General features: G+C 40.5%; 1 protein-coding gene across 3 annotated transcripts in view; it reads right to left on the bottom strand.

Moving 5' to 3' along the window:
* LOC143276656 (heterogeneous nuclear ribonucleoprotein A1-like 3) overlaps positions 1–19,675 on the bottom strand; it is a 28,810-nt gene extending 9,135 nt beyond the window's left edge. Inside the window, exons 1-10 of one of the 3 annotated variants that reach the window (XM_076581280.1) lie at positions 19,600–19,675; positions 16,491–16,817; positions 14,516–14,717; positions 13,121–13,222; positions 12,122–12,214; positions 9,220–9,369; positions 7,183–7,305; positions 5,769–5,807; positions 5,074–5,216; positions 552–2,446 (exon numbers count right to left, since the gene is read on the bottom strand). In XM_076581280.1, coding sequence (XP_076437395.1) covers positions 5,113–5,216; positions 5,769–5,807; positions 7,183–7,305; positions 9,220–9,369; positions 12,122–12,214; positions 13,121–13,222; positions 14,516–14,717; positions 16,491–16,817; positions 19,600–19,605 — 1,146 coding nt within the window. In that variant the 5' untranslated portion in view covers positions 19,606–19,675 and the 3' untranslated portion in view covers positions 552–2,446; positions 5,074–5,112. Of the gene's footprint in view, positions 1–551; positions 2,447–5,073; positions 5,217–5,768; positions 5,808–7,182; positions 7,306–9,219; positions 9,370–12,121; positions 12,215–13,120; positions 13,223–14,515; positions 14,718–16,490; positions 16,818–19,599 lie in introns of those variants that run through there. The other 2 variants (XR_013053599.1, XM_076581281.1) reach the window with 2 other exon arrangements.
* Positions 19,676–19,894: the final 219 nt, after the last annotated feature.

The raw sequence follows: 19,894 nt of genomic DNA, 5'->3' as shown, positions 1-19,894 counted from the left end.
TTCAAGTCACTTTTTAAAATGTTAGTTAAGAATCTACAATACTTTGAAATTATTGGTAACTGGAGTGAAAGAAATGAATTCTGTACCACTGACATGATGACTTAAACAACCGACCAAACATTTTCAATGTACAACAAGATCCCGTCAGTAGCATTAATTTTTTATCCTGAAATCAACATAATTTTCAAACACTTGATCTTTGATTATTCCAATGCTTTCAAAAGTTGTCATGCTTTATGCCCAATGTACACCTTTTCTTATGTTCAACTGAATCATTTTTACATTTGTCCTTTCTTTCCTAACATTATTTCAGTGCTGTAAAAGGTTTACGAGCTTTCTGCCCACAGCATACGCATAATTTTGTCACCTCCTGTGAATCATTTTTTAGTTGTTGTTTTTTGTTTTTGTTTTCTGACACAGATACACCCTAGTTCCTGACAAATCCCTACCTGTCTTCTCCTGTTCTTCCATCCGAAGTCACCAATAAAAAAAATATATAATATATACATACACTACATGCTGGACAACAGAAACAAAAAACCAAAAAGAAAAACATGTCAGAGACATTTTATTTTGCAGCCCTCGTTAGAACTGGTAACCAGATACATGACACGACACCGAGACCGACGATGATGGAGAAACAAAAACCAGTCCTCTCACCCTGCATGATTAAAAAAAAAAAAAAAAAAAATGACAAGGTAATCTGCCATGGATAACAGCATCTCACTCATTCACACAGTGCCCTCAGCTGCCAGTCAGAGCTCTCTTCGTTTTCCAACACGCCGTTCCAGATACTTGGCACTTTATTCCATGATTGTGGTGTTTGAAAAACATTGGTCCCCATGCCGTTTTTGGACCTCAACTCGTGATGAGAACTAGTCAATGAATTACAGAGCTGTATCTTTTTTTTATACTTTATTTTCTTGTCTGCATATGTTGAACAATGACAACTCATGATGAGAACTACAGTCAATGAATTAAACAGCTGTATCTCATTTATACTTTATTTTCATGTTTGCGCATGCTGAACAATGACCTCAAACTTGTGATGGGAATTACAGTCAATGGATTAATCAACTTTATCTCTTTCATGCTTTATTTACATGTTTGCACATGTTGAACAATGAATTTCTGTACCTATGTATGGACAACAAACCAGTATCAAGTCTTAAAGTAAATAACAGCTTGAAGAACTTACTTTGTCCACTTCTTCAACTGGTTACTAATTTGTCTGACTGTTAATGGGTGACAGCCCTTTACAACCTTTCTGGTGAGTGCTATGGAGCTGAATGCTGGAATCTGCTAGCAGGAACACTTAGCCAGCTGATAGACTATGTAACACTTCACTGATGGACAAAGTAACACTTCACTGATGGACTAAGTGACACTTCACTGTTAGACTTATAGCACTTCACTGATGGACAAAGATAGACTATAACACTTCAGTGGACTGTTGTACTTAACTGATAGACAATAACACTTCACTGACAGACAATAACACTTTACTGATGGACTGTAACATTTCACTGATGGACTATAACACTTCACTTATGGACTTTGGACAATAGCACTTCACTGATGGACCATTACACTCCAGTGAAGGAATACAGCACTTCACTGACGGAATAGAACACTTCACTGAAGGACTAAGTAATTTCACTGATGGACTACAGCGCTTCACTGACAACAGCACTTTACAGATGAACAGAGTAACAGCTGAATGGGGGATAATCAGAACTTCAGTGGTCAGGAAACACTTCAGCAGACAAGTGTTGTGTTGTGTAACGTCAGCAGTTAACGGTGGTTAGGTGTGGACAGCGGCGCCGTCAAGACTTAGCAATCATGTCTGGGCGGTTACACTGCCTGTCTTTCTGTCCTCTCACTGCACCGTGTTTGTTACCAGCACCGTGTTTCCAGTCTCACTGCACCATGTTTGTTACCAGCACCGTGTTACCATGTACCAGTCTCACTGCACCGTGTTTGTTACCAGCACTGTGTTACCAGTCTCACCGCACCGCGTTAACAGCTAACAGACAGCCCATAGCGTGACAACCCTGATGCTATAACTGGGTTAAGTCAGCCCTGGTGGCGCTGTCTTGCCTACGACCCTGAAGCCATAACTGGGTTAAGTCAGCCCTGGGTGAAGTTGCCATGCCTACGACCCTGACAGCATAACTGGGTTAAGTCAGCCTGGTTGGCAGTTGCCATGCCTACGACCCCGATGCCATAACTGGGTCAAGTCAGCCCTGGGTGAAGTCGCCTTGCCTACAACCCCGATGCCATAACTGGGTTAAGTCAGCCTGGTTTGAAGTCAGTTGTCTTGCCTGCCTGCCTGTCTCTGGTTTTAGCCTGACTGCCTGAGTATCTAGGGAGCTGCTGCTATTAGTTGCCTTAGGTTCCTGTTGTCTGTACATTCTCTCTCTCTCTCTCTCTCTCATCGTCCTTCCTACACAATATAATCAAACAGTCATCAATCAGCAATTCGACAGGTAAAATACCAATATATGCATGTATTACAATAAAGATACATAACTGATGAGCCTAATTATCCACACACTGACAAGGCTTGTTACTCAAACTAAACAGATCAAAAGATGCATTACTGATGAGCCTAATTACCCACACACTGACATGACTCGTGACTCTAACAGATCGTTTTTCTTTACACTAAGTTATCAAAACAGATCGCTCTTCTTTAAATTGTTCATAGCTTTACAATATTATGACATGAGACATGGACCTTTCTCAGCTACACATTATCACTCCATACTGCCATTGAATACAGACTACAACAAATACCTTCAAGGAAGCAAGGGACATTTCAGGCTGGGAAGAAAACAGGGAGTGGGGTGAGGTTGTGTGGGGGTGTGTATGTGTGGAGGGAGGGGGCGGGGGCCTGGAGGGGGACCAAGGGGGTAGGACCAAACCAACAGAAGCCCACTTCAACCAGCATCATGCAGACACATAACTACTTTACTGGCATTAAACCAGCACACTCTGTCTCTAAAAGAAACCCCCATAAAGCAATGAAAGAAGAAATATTTACAATGTGTATCAAACATTAACAGTTTTTAATTCAGCTGTATAATCAAGAGAATCATGCATGCCTGTTTCCTGAAAGACAGCACTGGAGTTAAAATAACCACAGCGAGGCATCCACACTGAAGCGTATCTGTGTGCTGTTCACTGGGTCATAGGGATGGGGAAAGGGGTGTGGCCTCTGTATCATGTCATACCTTTAATCAAGGCTTTCAACATGTGTGTGTTCATGATCATTACGTCTACATTCTATTCACAGCAGCTATAATCAAAGATCATCAAGAAGTCACGACGGTGCTGCTTTATCCATATTCAATTCAATTCAAACAAGTTACAAATGTAACATTTACCAATGTCCACAAAAACCTCACGACTTGCCCTGCATCTATTGCTACAATCATCAATCCATAAATTTTAACCAAATAAGTCACAAAAGTAACATATACCAATGTCAACTTAAGCCTTAATATTTGCCCTATATTCATTATTGTTACAATAATCATATGAAGAATCTAACGAAACAAGTCACAAGATTTGTCCCATATTCATCATTATTACGGTAATTATGTGAAGAATTGAACAAGTTACCAATGTCTACTAAATCATCAGTCTAAAAATGAATTACACCCTCCTATGCTTCCCACCCTTATTCTACTTTAAGATGATCCCTAAAAACTGACATACACTTCAGACTGAAAATAGGTCTGGTATATCAATACATATCTGTCTATCTCTCTCTATATATATATACACATATATGTATAAAACAAATAATTCTACAGAAATAAAAACAATATCTATTCCATCTCCACCTCCCCAAAGAGGCATTTGTGTATAAACTTGTTCATTATTTCAGAAAAAAAGTAATATTTGATAATAAAATCAAGGCATAATGCAACACTTTTTATCACACAGAAACAAATCCTATTCATTTACTAATAAACAACAATAACAAAAAAAAAAAAAAAAAAAAAAAACATTCCACACTCAGATTTCTTAAATATGTAACTTGATAGGAGAAAGAGAAAAAAACTATAAATTCATCAGTTTTGAAGGAAAAACAACAACAAAAGAGCAAGAAAATACACAAATCCAAAACAGATTTTCATGTACAACGTTACATCTCTTCTTCTGCGTTCATAAGCTGCAGCTCCCATGCATGAGTAGGGTTTCACATGCCTGACCACATCTAACCCATCATGTAAGCAGCCATACTCCATTCTCAGGGGTTAACCTTATATCAACAAGACAAAATGAGATAAAGAACTGGTAGTAATGATTTTACTGCTTCAGTATTGTACTGGAAAATACAAACTTCTTTCTGTTCAGTGAACCAAGCTAGGTGCATCTGTTAGACAGTTTTAAAGGGGAGGGGGTATGTGAGGAAGTGGGGGAATTTTTTTTTTTAACCCTTTTTTTTTTTTATTATTACCAAAATGCAAAACAAAATGAAATTAATTAAGTAGCAGGCATGGTGTTAAGATAAAATGTTGAAAAAAGCATGTACAACATGCATGACTACCTTAGACTCTTACTATCAGTAAGAAATGAGCATGTACAACATGCATGACTACCTTAGAATTTTACTATCAGTAACAAATTATGTTAAAAGCTGTAACAAACCAAACATTTCAGACACACACCATTTTGTGTCTGTGTATTTTACTAAAGTTCTGGCAAAGTGAATTTTGTTCCCCCCCCCCCCCCCCCCAAATCATCAGGTTCACACATCTGTGAAAAAGTACCCCTCTTTTTTATATTTCAATAACACACAATCCACAACCATAACAGCCACTGATTTCAACTCTTTTTTTTTCTGTAACAAGTATGGTTATTCCAGAATGGAAAACAGATTAGATATGGACTATTGTTTAGGACTGGTGTTCAGGGTTGCTGGTTGAAGACAAGCAGGCCCAGAAAAACAAAAGGCATCAGTTGATGCTGGGATGTTTCACACAGCGGACAGAGCAGAAGCCAAAGAGGACTTACAGAGTGCAGAACACTGTGTCACCTCAAGAGGAGAAATTCACTTACCTACCACAGCAGATTACTGGTGGCATGAGGGGAGACAATTCAGCGGCGACCATAGCCACCACCCCCACTGTAACCACCACCACCACCGCCTCCATAGCCACCCCCACCATAACCACCGCCACCACCACCACTGCCGTAACCCCCTGGGAAAAAAAGACATGTCCAGGGTTAATGTGAGTCAGCGTGTGTGTCTTCGTTCTTTAGTTTAGCGTCTTTTCACTATCAGTGATATTCGACGAGTGTGTGTGTGTGTGTGTGTGTGTGTGAATCAGAATCAGAATTAATTCTAATGTCAATTAAACCTGAACAAGGTTGATAAGACACACATGCAAAGTTACATACACCACACACAAAATGCAAGCCAAAATAATAATAAATATTGTGTGTGTGTGTGTGTGTGTGTGAGAAAGAGAGCAAGTGTATCAGGATAAAATCGTATTGTGTGGCACATCTGTGCATGCATATGATTGTCAGAATGTTCTGTGTGCATCCATATGTACACTGATAGTTAGACTGCACCACACCTATGCAGTCAAATAAAATGATTTCTATTTCCTGATAGCTGAAGGGTGGGTGGTGGGTAGTGTTAGGAGTTAATTAATAAACCAAGAAGACAGTACTAAATGTCTGTTCTATAAGAGCATCAAACCCACCTTTGTCAAGAAAAATATATCTCACAACTTCCAGATACTTACGTATATCCTCTGATAAAGTTTCGTTGCAGTAACCATAAACTGCAGATCGAAACAGGAAGAAGAGAAGGTGAAAACAGAGAAAACAGAATTTGCAAGGAATGTAATACGGGTACTGCTGGGGATGAATTTCATTTTGTTTCAGAATGTCCTAAAAAAACTGTAATTCGAAATAAATTGATACCACATAAAATACAAATCACATATGTCAATGTTTGGTATATGCATTTTATTCAGTGCTGGGAAGAAAACACAACTTAATCTAAGTAAATTCATAAAACTTGGAAAGGGTGTGTAACTTTTGTTACTTCTAAAATATACTTGTCAGAATGTTTAAGTTTGACCTGTCTTGTTGCAAATAATTATCATTAGTGCGCACACGTGTGCGTGCATGTGTGGGTGTGTGTTTCTGCGTGTTTCGGAGACATCATTTGACTGAAGTTGTGATTCAATGAGTATGTATTATTATTGTATCCTCCACACCCCATAACGGGCAAAAGGATTAAATTTCTTTGAATCTTTTTTAAACACTCAACAGGACCACCAAAAATAGTTACTAACAGGTAGTGGCAGCTAAATCTTTAATCAAACATGCAGAACTTACAATTGTAAGTATCAATCAGAACTTTTTAAAACAAGCAAATAGCAAAAATAATTTTGCAGATATCTTAATCAGTTCCAGAGATATTGCAAGTAACTATTTCTGTTTGTCTGTTCACTCAATAAAAAGACATTATAAAGGCCAAATCATATAGAGGACAAAATACATTCTGGAACTCTGAAACTTCCAGAATGCAATCAACAGTATCCAGACAGGACGCTAAAACAAACCAATGTCTTTTGTTCTTTCCCTGCCAAAGTTATGATCTTTCAAAAATGACAAATCTGACTGAACAGTGAAAATTTCACCGTATCAACTTTCTGCCACTTGGCAGTATAGTTAAGACACTCAGCTGCCAATAGACAGTCTGTGAGGGTGTGGGTTTGAATCCCACTCTCGCCCTTTCTCCCAAGTTTGACTGGAAAATCAAACTGAGCGTCGAGTCTTTTGGATAAGATGATAAACTGAAGTCCCATGTACAGCACACACTTGGCACACTGAAAAATAACCCATGGCAATGGGAGTGTTGTCCTCTGGGCAAAAATATGTAAAAAGAAATCCACTCTGATAGGTACACAAATACATAAGCATGCACTCAAGGCCTGACAAGTATCTGCCTAGCAGATGTGGTGTAGAGTAAATGGATCCGTAGCTACTTTTGTTTCTCCGCATAGGCGGATAGTAGTTTGCACAGGACAGGAATCGGACTCCCTGTCGGAGTCTGCACTAGTGGGTCACAGTAAAGTATGTGTAGTGAAATGGATTTGTCCAAACACAGTTATGCCTCGAGAAAGTGAAACTGAAACAGCTGCTTACCGCCATAGGGGCCAGGACCTCTGCTGGAGTAGCCTCCAGACCCTCCCCTCATGGCGCCACCGCTGTAACCACCCTCGTAGTTCTGTCCGAAACCTGGTCCCCCACCACCACCACTCCAACCACCTGTACACATTAACAGACACCACCACTACCACCTGTAGACATTAATAGGTATCACCACCACCACCTGTAGACATCAACATCAACAGACACCACCTATAGACATCAACATCATCAACAGACACCACCACCACCTGCAGACATCAACAGACACCACCACCACCTGTAGACATCAACAGACACCACCACTACCACCACCTGTAGACATCAACATCATCAAAAACACCACCACCACCTGTACACATCAACATCATCAAAGACACCACCACCACCACCTGTAGACATCAACAGACACCACCACCACCTGTAGACAACAACATCAACAGACACCACCTGTAAACATCAACAGACACCACCACCACCTGTAAACATCAACAGACACCACCTGTAAACATCAACAGACACCACCACCACCACCTGTAGACATCAACATCAACAGACACCACCACCACCACCACCTGTAGATATCAACAGACACTGTCATCAGTTTAGCCAAAAAAACAAAGAGAATATTATATTAAGGATGACCAGTACCACGACCAAGCCATCACATTCCATAGCAAAGCAAAGAGCATGTCAACGCTGACCAGTATCCTAACAACGTCACTGTGTACTGAGGCATCTTGGATGAGATCGTTAGGATCCTGTGTGCACGTGGCGCACTGAAAAAGAACCCATGGCAACATAAGTATTGTTCTCTGGCAAAATTCTGTAGAAATTCACTGTGACTACAGCGCCTCGGCAGAGCCAGTTAGGGCTTTGGAATTCTGGTACAGAGTTCACTAGCGATCAGAGTTCGAGGCCAAGTTCTGCCATGGTGTTGTGTTTTGGGGAAAGGCACTACATTCAGATTTTCATCACATCATCCAGATGTTAGTGGGTACCTAACTTTGGTCAGAGAAGGTTCAAATAATAATAATAATATACTGTCAGATGTTAGTGGGTACCTGACTTTGTTCCGAGAAGGTTCAAATAATAATAATAATATATTGTCAGATGTCAGTGGGTACCTAACTTTGGTGCAAGAAGGTTCAAATAATAATAATACTAATATATTGTCAGATGTTAGTGGGTACCTAACTTTAGTCCGAGAAGGTACAAATAATAACAATAATAATAATAACAATAATAATATATTGTCAGATGTTAGTGAGTACCTAACTTTGGTCCAAGAAGGTTCAAATAATAATAATATCGTCAGATGTTAAAGGGAACCTAACTTTGGTCCGAGAAGGTTCAAATTATAATAATATATTCAGACGTTAGTGGGTACCTAACTTTGGTCCAAGAAGTTTCAAATAATAATAATAATATATTGTCAGATGTTAGTGGGTACCTAACTTTGGTCCGAGAAGGTTCAAAGAATAATATATATTGTCAGATGTTAGTGGGTACCTAACTTTGGTCTGAGAAGGTTCAAATAATAATAATATATTGTCAGGTGTTAGTGGGTACCTAACCTTGGTCCAAGAAGTTTCAAATAATAATAATAATATATTGTCAGATGTTAGTGGGTACCTAACTTTGGTCCAAGAAGGTTCAAATAATAATAATCATCATCATAAATTGTTCTTGATATGGTACAAGCTCCCCATAGATGGGCTCACAGCGCCTCACATGAAACAGTACAAATACAATAGTTCATAAAACCACACAAGAGCACATGAAGATATAGAAGTGGAAAACAAAATCTGTATCCATCAATACAATACTACAACTTGCAGGTAAGAATAATAACAGAAAAAGGCACAAAATACACCCTACAATCACACACACACACTCACAAACACACTCACACACACAGAAGAAAGGGATTGAGCCCTGCCTGCCTATGCTGAGGCCTTGAACACAGTGGGTATGATTTCACTTTAACCCAACTTTATATGGATGCTGAAGCTGAACAACTGTAGTGCTCACCTCCCTGACCACCTCCGTAGCCACCGCCTCCATAGCCACCACCTCCACCACCACCACTGTAGCCACCTCCACCATAGCCACTACCCCCACCTCCGTAGCCCCCACCCCCGTAGCCTCCACCCCCACCGCCATAACCTCCGCCTCCATAGCCTGAAACAAATAACATATTTACATAAACACATTTTTCCTCTATTTTACAAACAAGAACTCATACACACACACAGAAGAAACACAAGTGGATCCATGGAATAAATACATGGACTGAAGTGCCTTAATTATGCAGAAGCTGCATGAAAGGGAATGCTTTTAGATTTGTTTGAAGACTGTCAGTGAAAGACTGTGACAAACTAAACGAGGCAGTGAATTCCGAACTTGTATTCCAATCTTTTTTGTCAGCAGATTTCTCTGTGTGAAATTCAAGATGCTCTCCCCAGGGAGAGCGTATTGCGATACTGAGAGCGCCACCCGCATTTTTTTTCTGCCTGCAATTTCAGTTGTTTCCCAATCAAAGTGGACTTTTCTAAAGAATTTTGCATGGGACAACCCTTTTGTTGCCATGGGTTCTTTTACATGCGCTAAGTGCAGTACAGCTGAAGAACTAAAAGCTCTCCTACTGCATCTATTTTTTGTCAGGACCATCCAAAATCAAAAGTGAAAGCCAAAGAGAGAATCCTAATTTATGTGCATGACTTGTGAATGGTTTTCTGTTTGAGGTGGTTCCAAATATAGGCCTGGTTTGCATCAGTTTGACATGGCACAGTATATGACACCAAATACTAATTTGTTTATTTTGTCTTACAATTTCATTCCATTTTTATATTGTTTTACTCTTCTTCTGTTCATGGACTGTAATTCCCACGTTCATTCATATGTACACGAGTGGGCTTTTACGTGTATGACCGTTATGACCGTTTTTACCCTGCCATGTAGGCAGCCATACTCCACTTTCGGGGGTTTGTTTTACTCAAACCTCAGCTAGACTGTCAAGGCCTGATCAGTGCATTGGGTTTATATTAAGATCAGGCACCTGCTCTTGCTTGATTATGTTCTTTATTATCTATTTCTTACAGCAGATGTGGTGTAGCACATATGGACCAATCATCACGCTTTGACAACTCCATGAAAATGCAAACTGGAAGAGTATGGACTCTGGTCCTTTAGTGTTGTGTGATCGCCTGAAGATTAACCAGAATACAAGCAAAAATACTACTGGCTGTCCAAATATAGCAGCCAATGGCAAGTCTCTATAGTGCTGCACAACTCTTTTCATTCTGCCTGTTGAAGCTGTGACTTAAAACATCGTCTGCTAGAGAATATGTAATGACTGGTATTGGTAGCATGACCAATACATTCCAAAAACAATACTTGAAACATCGTCTGCTAGAGAATATTGAACTACTGTAGAGAATATCGAATTACTGGTACTGGAAACATGACCAATACATTCCAAAAACATAACTTGAAACACTGTCTGCTAGAGAATATCGAACTAATGGTATTGGTAGCATGACTAATACATTCCAAAAACAATACTTGAAACTTTGTCTGCTAGAGAATATCGAATTACTGGTACTGGAAACATGACCATTACATTCCAAAAAGAATACTGGAAACATTGTCTGCTAGAGAACATCAAATTACTGGTATTGGAATCACCATTACATTCCAAAAACAATACTTGAAACATTGCTAGAGAAAATCGAATTACTGGTATTGGAAGCACCACCATTACAATCCAAAAAACCAATACTTGAAACACTGTCTGCTAGAGAATATTGAATTACTGGTATTGGTAGCATGACCTGTACGTTCCAAAAACAATACTTGAAACATCATCTGCTACAGAATATGTAATGACAAGTATTTGGAAGTATGACCAATACATTCCCCCCAAAATACTTGAAACACTGTCTGCTAGAGAATATTGAATTACTGGTATTGGAAACATGACCAATACATTCCAAAAACAATACTTGAAACATTGTCTGCTGGAGAATATGTAATGACAGGTATTTGGAAGCATGACCAATATATTTGAAAAACCATAAAAACTGCTGGTCTTTAAAAAAAATATCACTTTAGTTCAGTAAGGGCTTTGCTTGCCTGACACGATGATCGACTGGCACTGGGCAGTCAGGTAAACATTAACTCATTCTAACCCACAGATACATGCCTGCTATAACACCCCTGGACCAGCACTACATGAGACCACTGCAGAAAAAACAGAGTGGTTCACAAAAACGGTTAAAAATGATAGAGAACTGTTGATTTATTCAGTTGAACTAAGCTTCGTTTTCCTGCTTCTAGAATCCGCAAACAGTTCAGTTTAGAATGCAAACTGTGCCAAGCAAGAATGAGCAAAATTAGAATAGTGTTTTGGTATGAAAATACTCATACCTGGTCCACAGTGGATGTAACCATGGTATGAGTTAACTTGTACTTTGAGTAGAATGAGTTAATGTAGAGCCATGAAATTTTACAGGACATGGACACAGTGAAAGGAAATTTTCTTCCTAAAATTACGTTTACGTAACATACTTACCGTGACCCACTAGTGCAGACTCCGGCAGGGGTCTGATTCCTGTCCTGTGCAAACTACTAACCGCCTATGCGGAGAAAACGAAAGTAACTACGGCCGATAACCTCCCAAAGTAGGTCAAGATGGCTGCTGGAAAAAGAGGGCGCTAGTCAGGGATGCAAAGGGGAGGTAACCTACTTTGGGAGGTTATCGGCCGTAGCTACTTTCGTTTTCTCCATATAGGCGGGTAGTAGTTTGCACAGGATAGGAATCAGACCCCTGCCGGAGTCTGCACTAGAGGGTCACGGTTAAGTATGTGTAGTTAAACACATATTTCACACTGTACAGACAGAGAGGGACAGCCCAGGGAGCGTGTGTGTATACCTCCACCCCCTTGGTTGTAGCCACCACCACCACCACCTCCGTAACCCCCACCGCCACCACCACCGCTGCTGTAACCACCAAAGTCACCGCGACCTGCAACACCACCATCATCATCTGCTTTTGACTGCATGTCCTGGTGACTGCGGCTATCTACCAAATAAAATAACCCCCAAAGGTAAAAGATTTTGACGAAAGAAATAAACTATACAAAGTTCTGGTAGCATCCTTCTCCCCACTCCCCCCTGCAACACACTTTTCAGTTTTGTTCATGTAGTTTTAAATCTGCTGGAATCACACATGCACCCTAAGAAATTCGCCTCATGTAAAAGAATTGAAAAAGGTATGTGATTTTTTTTTTTTTACATAATTTTTTATGCACACATTTTCAAAAAAATTTATATGGTCTGTATGTACCAAACACACACTAAACCCTGCGCATACAGACACTAAAGTCTGCACACACACACATTCTGCACACACACACTAAACCCTGCACATACAGACACTAAAGTCTGCACACACACACATTCTGCACATACACACTAAACCCTGCACACACACACACACACACACACCCTCCTGCACATACACACTAAACCCTGCACACATACACACACACACACCCTCCTGCACATACACACTAAACCCTGCACACACACACACAAACAAAACCCTGCACATACACACTTTACCCTGCACACTCACACACACACACAAAACCCTGCACTAAAGTCTGCACACACACGCACAACCCTGCACATACACACCTACACCATCACACACACTATAATTGGCACACACACACACTATACCTGGCACACACACAAACACACAACTCTGCACACACACACACCCTCACGTACACGGACACTATACCTGGCACACACACACACACACACACACACACACACACAACCCTGCACACACACACCCTCAACGCACACAGGCACTATCCCTGGCACACACACACACACACACACACAAACAGCCGTAACCAACCTCCAGAAGGCCCACCAGAGGGTCCCCCTTTACTCAGTTCCTGTTTGGAGACAGCTTTCTTCACCTCCACATTGCGCGTGTTCAGCTTGTGCCGCTTTACCACTGCACACACACACACACATCAAAATCACTTTGGGTTCTGTATTGTGTTGTGTTATTCTGTATTGCATTGCACTGTGTTGTGTTGCATTGCACTGTGTTGTATTGCATTGCACTGTGTTACTGTGTTGCATTGCATTGCACTGTGTTGTGTTGCATTGCACTGTGTTGCATTGCATTGTGTTGCATTGCATTGTTGTATTGTACTGCACTGTGTTGTACTGCATTGCACTGTGTTGCATTGCATTGTTGTATTGCACTGCACTGCACTGTGTTGTATTGCATTGTTGTATTGCACTGCACTGCACTGTGTTGTATTGCACTGCACTGTGTTGTATTGCATTGGGTGTTCAGCTTGTGACTCTTCATCATTGCACACATACATCACTAGAGCAGCTGTCATATCACATAGCAACATCAACATACCTGCTGTGTAGTACATCCACATGGACAATAGGACAAATGTCCTGACTCACACAAACAGGACATTTGTCCTCTTCACACCAAGACGAATGAGATATTGAAACCAAGTGTTCAACAAATTGTTTCTGGGCTAACTTTAAGTTGTTTATTTGCAAAGATAAATACGAACAAAGAACTTTCAATAAACATCACTATGTTACAATTAAAATCTCTCCCGCTGCAGCCTTGTTCTGACTAAACAGGTAATTTGGGAGAGGGTCGACTTGTCACTGAAGTTTGTCAGAACAATGTCCAAGCTAAGAAGGAAATGTATCAGACAATGACCCTGCCATTTAAAAGGTAATAGGACAGTTGTCCTTTTCAGCAGTAAAATGAATGAACGAGGAGTAGTAAAATGAACGGACATTCTCAACCCTTTACCAGTCTTTGTCTATGTCCAACACCAATGTATATCCCTGTATGAAACCACCAAAGTAACAGCAACTGCTGACAACATCAATAAATACACCTGACCACTATAGTTACATTGAAGTGTCTATGACACTGAGAACATGCCAGAGACTGATACCTTTTAAAGGGGTGGCGCTCTCAGTGTAGCGATGTGCTCTCCCTGGAGAGAGCAGCCTGAATTTCACACAGAGAAATCTGTTGTGACAAAAAGAGAGAAATACAAATACAAATACACATGCCAGTCTCACTCTCAGAGACTCTCAAGGCCTGACTAAGTGCGTTGGGCTACACTGCTGGTCAGGCATCTGCTGAGCAGATGTGGTGTAGCATATACAGACTTGTCCAAACACAGTGATGCTTCCTTGAGTAACTGAACTGATCTGAACTGTCAGGGACTGATTCTCGTTATTTATTGATACTTACACACACACTTGTCCACAGGATCATAGTCCTTGAAGGTGACGAAGCAGAAGCCTCGTGTTTTGCCTGTGGATTTGTCTGAGATCATCTCAATCTGTTCGATGTCGCCGAACTCGGAGAACACCTCTCGTACCTGGTCCTCTGACGTGTCGTCCTTCATGCCCCCCACAAACATCTTCTTCACTGACTGCTGGGAGTGAGGCTCCTGCAATGGTCACACAGGTGACTGTCTTTCTGATGACTGAACATCCCCCCACAAACATCTTCTTCACCAACTGCTGGGAGTGAGGCTCCTGCAATGGTCACACAGGTGTCTGTCTTTCTGATTACTGAACATCCCCCCACAAACATCTTCTTCACTGACTGCTGGGAGTTAGGCTCCTGCAATGGTCACACAGATGTCTGTCTTTCTGATTACTGAACATCCCCCCACAAACATCTTCTTCACTGACTGCTGGGAGTTAGGCTCCTGCAATGGTCACACAGATGTCTGTCTTTCTGATTACTGAACATCCCCCCACAAACATCTTCTTCACTGACTGCTGGGAGTGAGGCTCCTGCAATGGTCACACAGGTGTCTGTCTTTCTGATTACTGAACATCCCCCCACAAACATCTTCTTCACCAACTGCTGGGAGTGAGGCTCCTGCAATGGTCACACAGGTGTCTGTCTTTCTGATTACTGAACATTTTACTGAGGGAAATGTCACGCTTGGGTACCAAAAAGTGAAGTGTGAATGTGAAAACACTCTGGTGTCTGCATGAAAATAACATTTCTAATGCAAGAAAGGTTGGCAAAGACAGAGCAAATTGATAATGTCACTTCTCATATAAATGGTGGCCGTTGTGAATGATGAATTACCTCCTGCTGGGAATGGCGTTTCACTGGCTAGCAGACGGCAGCCTAATGGCGAGAAGTCTTATCACCGAGTTGCCGCAAACAATTTTTGGCCAAGAGGAGCAAACAGATATGCCTCGTTTGCATCAGTTTGACATGGTACAGCATATGACACCAAACAACCAATTAGCAACAACAATAGTAATACTTTCAACACTAATAGTAATAATTACAAACAATTATACACCAAGAAGACAGGTACACTTTTAAACCTCCAAAGAGATCACATAATATTCCACTGACAAATGGGAAAGAAAAGTTGGGTGGCTAAACCTCTGATGTTTACAAATAATCATGTGATCACATAGTATGCCTGTGTAATCGTGTGCTAAACTGTATACCAAGTGGACATTTGGTTGTATGGCTCCATAGAATCTGGACTGTGGTTTCTCACTGGGCTTTGAGAGTATTTATTGCAAGCAGTTTCATACAGCATGGCTTGGGGATTGCTTGTTCAGTTTTAAGCTTACGCTTGGGCCAACAGCAAAGTGAGAGCTGTTTGATCAAAGGTTTCTTCACTGCAGTGGGAAGTCATTTATAGTTTTGTCTTTTGTGAAGGACTTTGACTCTCTAACTAGAAGGAAAGACTGCACTGGCTCTTTGTGCTGCAGCCTTGGGGGCTTGTTGGCCTTTGGGAACCATCCCAACACTGACTGTCCTAAAACCCTCTTGGCCAAGAGTGGGGAAGTTTCTTACACAAGACACTCTCCACTATAATCAAATTCCAGCCCAGATAGTTGGAACAGTAGTTGCCTCCTCTGTTGTTCTGGTGGTCATAGTCTGACATGACTGACTAGCATACAGATATGTGCAGAAGAAAACAGACAACAACAACAACAAAAAAACAACAAAAAAAACCAGCAGTTGTCTCCCCTGCTGTTCTGACGGTCAGTCAGACATGACAGACTGTCATACAGATATGTGCAAAACAAAACAAAACAAAAAAAACACAGCAACAACAAAATAAAGAGAAAATCCATTGACATAAATCAAACAGGTCTTACATAACAAAAAATCCAACCAACCAAACAAACAAAATCTATTGATATATATATATATACATCTATCTACCGGGCCTTACATCTCTAGGCATGGCTCTCTTAGTCTCCACCTCCCGGCCGCCAATGTTGTGTGGTCTGTTGGCCTGGGCCTGGTCGATGCCATCCACATCTTTGTAGGTGATGAACCCAAACCCTCGTGACCGCTTTGAGTTGGGGTCCCGAATCACCACGCAGTCCACGATCTCGCCCCACGTTTCAAAGTGTTCTCGCAACCCCTTCTCGTCCGTCTCATAGCTGAGGCCTCCGATGAACAGTTTGCGGAACTGTTCGGCGTTCGTGTCCATGGAGATGTCGTCCCGGCCTCCCCCTCGGCCCCCTCCTCCCCCACGGTAACCTCCACCTCCGTACTGTTGGAAAAAGTCTTTGTAATAATGATATTAATAATAACAATGGATATTTATACAGCGCACTATCCAGAAATCTGCTCTAGGTGCTTTACAAAACACGTTTGTTGACATAACATATTAAATCAATGTTACGTACACACACCAAAATATGACTTACAAACTACACACACGCATACACACAATGCATACATACATTTTAACATACATATGTACACAGTAGCTGCATCCATACATACACAGTGGCACACACAAACACTCATGCACAAATAGATCAACACACACACACACACACACAGACATGCGCGCACACACACACACACATTGGCACACGATTAAACATACGGACACACACAAATATACATTAGAAGCACATATAACTAAACATTCAAAATACTACACAAATTAAAACATATAATATCATCAAATATCAAAATATATCTTTTGTAGGAAAAAAAACCTTCAGGAGTCAAATACTGTCAAATTATTAAGTTACAACTTACAGTATTAAAAAAACCTACCCATCTTTTGTAGAACTACCCATTAACAGTAATATACTTAACTGAAAACCTATGTCTGTAAAGGTACATTATCCTTTTAACTCTGAAAAAAAAGAAATATTCTTAAATTTTCTTTTGCGAGGCCTCTCCTTGGTGCTTCATGATTTTAATGGGCCAGAGTGTAAAAGCTACCATACAAAATAATAAATACACTTGTCAAGTTACATAATCAAGTCACTATGTCTTCATTATCTTTTAGTTTTATCTTAAAGACATCAGTGGGGGTGAGGGACATGAAAACTGAGCATAAGGTACTGTTTTCATGACATCAGTTTAACCCCTAGGCTGCCTATATGACAAGATAACTCGCCATGGTAAGCATGTATGCTTCGCTGCCACAATGACGAGATAACTCGTCATCGAAATATTCTGACTTTTCCCTGGTTTGCATTCACTTCATTAACAAAAATAGTGGTAGCTTTAGCCTGGGGAATCTTTCTAGATTCTATTCATAGCTAGAAACCCCATCTACGTCATGAAGCAGTCCTTTATTTGAACGTTTTGGTTGGGTCACTGTCCCAGTGTTTGCCTGACTTCTCTCCTTGCTCGCTCAACAATATGTCGGACTGATGCCGTGCTCAAGACATGCGATCATGACGAACTAAATCAACCAAGATTGCTTTCTTTAGCTTATGCTCAGAAAGAATTGAAGCGTAAATCTGAAGAAGACAGTGATGAACATTTATAGGATGATTTGATAGAAAATAAAGGGAACAATCAAAAGAGTGACCAAAATGCGACTATCAGTGAGTGATGCCGGCTGTACAGATGTTAACAGACGACAGAACATGACCGAATTATTAGCAGGACACAGTGTGAGCGATATTCTTGGCACTCAGCCAACATGGTCTGATGAGAACTGGATCAAATGACAGTGTGAGAGGGGTGAAGAGGAGGGGGGTGTAGACTGAGGGGGTGTGGCCTCACATCCATATTATCACTTGGAGAAGTCACAATGCATTGTGTATCTATCTCTTAAAAAGATACATATATATTGTGGTTGTTCTAGTATGATTTTATGTTTGCAGATATCCATCTGTCCAGAAAATACAATATTTTTTGCGCAAAAATACCTGACTGATGTTTGTAATGAACAAGTTGAAAATGTGACCAAAAAAAAAACAACAACACTGATTTCAAAACAACAGCATGTCACTAAAAATATATAAAATGGGAAAACAGCATGTGTTTTGTATTCTTTATTCATTTACCTTTCAGAAAATATATACTTTTATGGGTCTTTCTCAAATAACAAAGAGCACAGAATTTTTGGAAAATTTACATCCGTTTTTTGTGGAAAAAACCCTGGCAAATAGATTTCACTTAAATTTTATTTTCCTGGCAGCGAAAGAGTTAAAATTTGTTGACATATAAAATACAATCCGTGATTGCACACACACACACACACCTCCAAATGTGTATGTGTATGTAAATAAACTTTTTTTTTTGGAGAGAGGGGGGGAGGATGGAGAATTTTTTCTTCTGATATTTTAACACTTTTATTATTCTTTCAGTGTGCACTTAATTCTTGATCTGAAAATCCTGTTAAAACTAGTTTCTCTTTGTGTTTAGTTGAGCAAAAGCTTGAAATGGTTGCCCTGGGTTTTCTACAAGCTGTTATTTATAAATAAATAAATATCTCTATCTATCTTGCTATCATGGTTATTAAACATATCGTTGTACTGTGTTTGCACGCATATGTGTGTATGTGTGTGTGTGTGTGTGTGCGCGCGCGCGCGCGAGCACGTGATAGTGTGCATGCTTGACCAATGAACGAGTCCAAAGAAAACAAGACGGCGTGACACCGATTACGTGTCACCGCATGCGGTGCGGTGTCTGCCAAAACAAATCGTTGAAAAACGGGTTAATTCTAACCCTTTCACTTTACATCGATATTCTATTCCTTTCTTCAGCCGTTCTGTCGTCATTTCGGTACCGTCATTTGCTGGAAAGGGAAAATTATAACATTAAATCTATTTAAATACACCAAGCAACATTCATCGATCGTGAAAACAATGACCGCAGCAGACGCCAGTGGGTGCAAATGTTCTTATTATCATAGCAGAAGCAACAACATGGACGGTGTGTTTTGAGGTAAATTAACCATCGCAAACGAACGTGACAGGTATAGACTGCAGTATAACGTATACACATTGACTGCAGATCGATCATTAAATTAAAATATTTATAAATATAGTGACCAAATTAAAACCTCGATCATTTACCGGCATATTGTTGTTTTGGGCAAGCTGCAAATCGAACGGCACGACGTCTGCGCCCGCAAAAATAAGTCACGTGATCAATTCCAAATCGAGGCATGCGTGCTTGAAAGGAAAGGTGAAGGTTGACAGTCGTGCTGCCATATCGCGTCTGCAAGATCTGTAGACAAAGAATCAGCGGAACAAGAGCGGTGGTCACACACACACACACACACACACACACACACATTTTTTTTAATTTTTATTTTATTTTTCAAAGCAAAGATATTCAGTTTCAGTAGCTCAAGGAGACGTCACTGCG

Source organism: Babylonia areolata, chromosome 32, assembly GCF_041734735.1.
Source record: "Babylonia areolata isolate BAREFJ2019XMU chromosome 32, ASM4173473v1, whole genome shotgun sequence".
NCBI classification, from domain to species: domain Eukaryota; kingdom Metazoa; phylum Mollusca; class Gastropoda; order Neogastropoda; family Buccinidae; genus Babylonia; species Babylonia areolata.
Note: the sequence above shows the minus strand (reverse complement) of the source record. Positions and strands in the feature narration are given on the sequence as shown.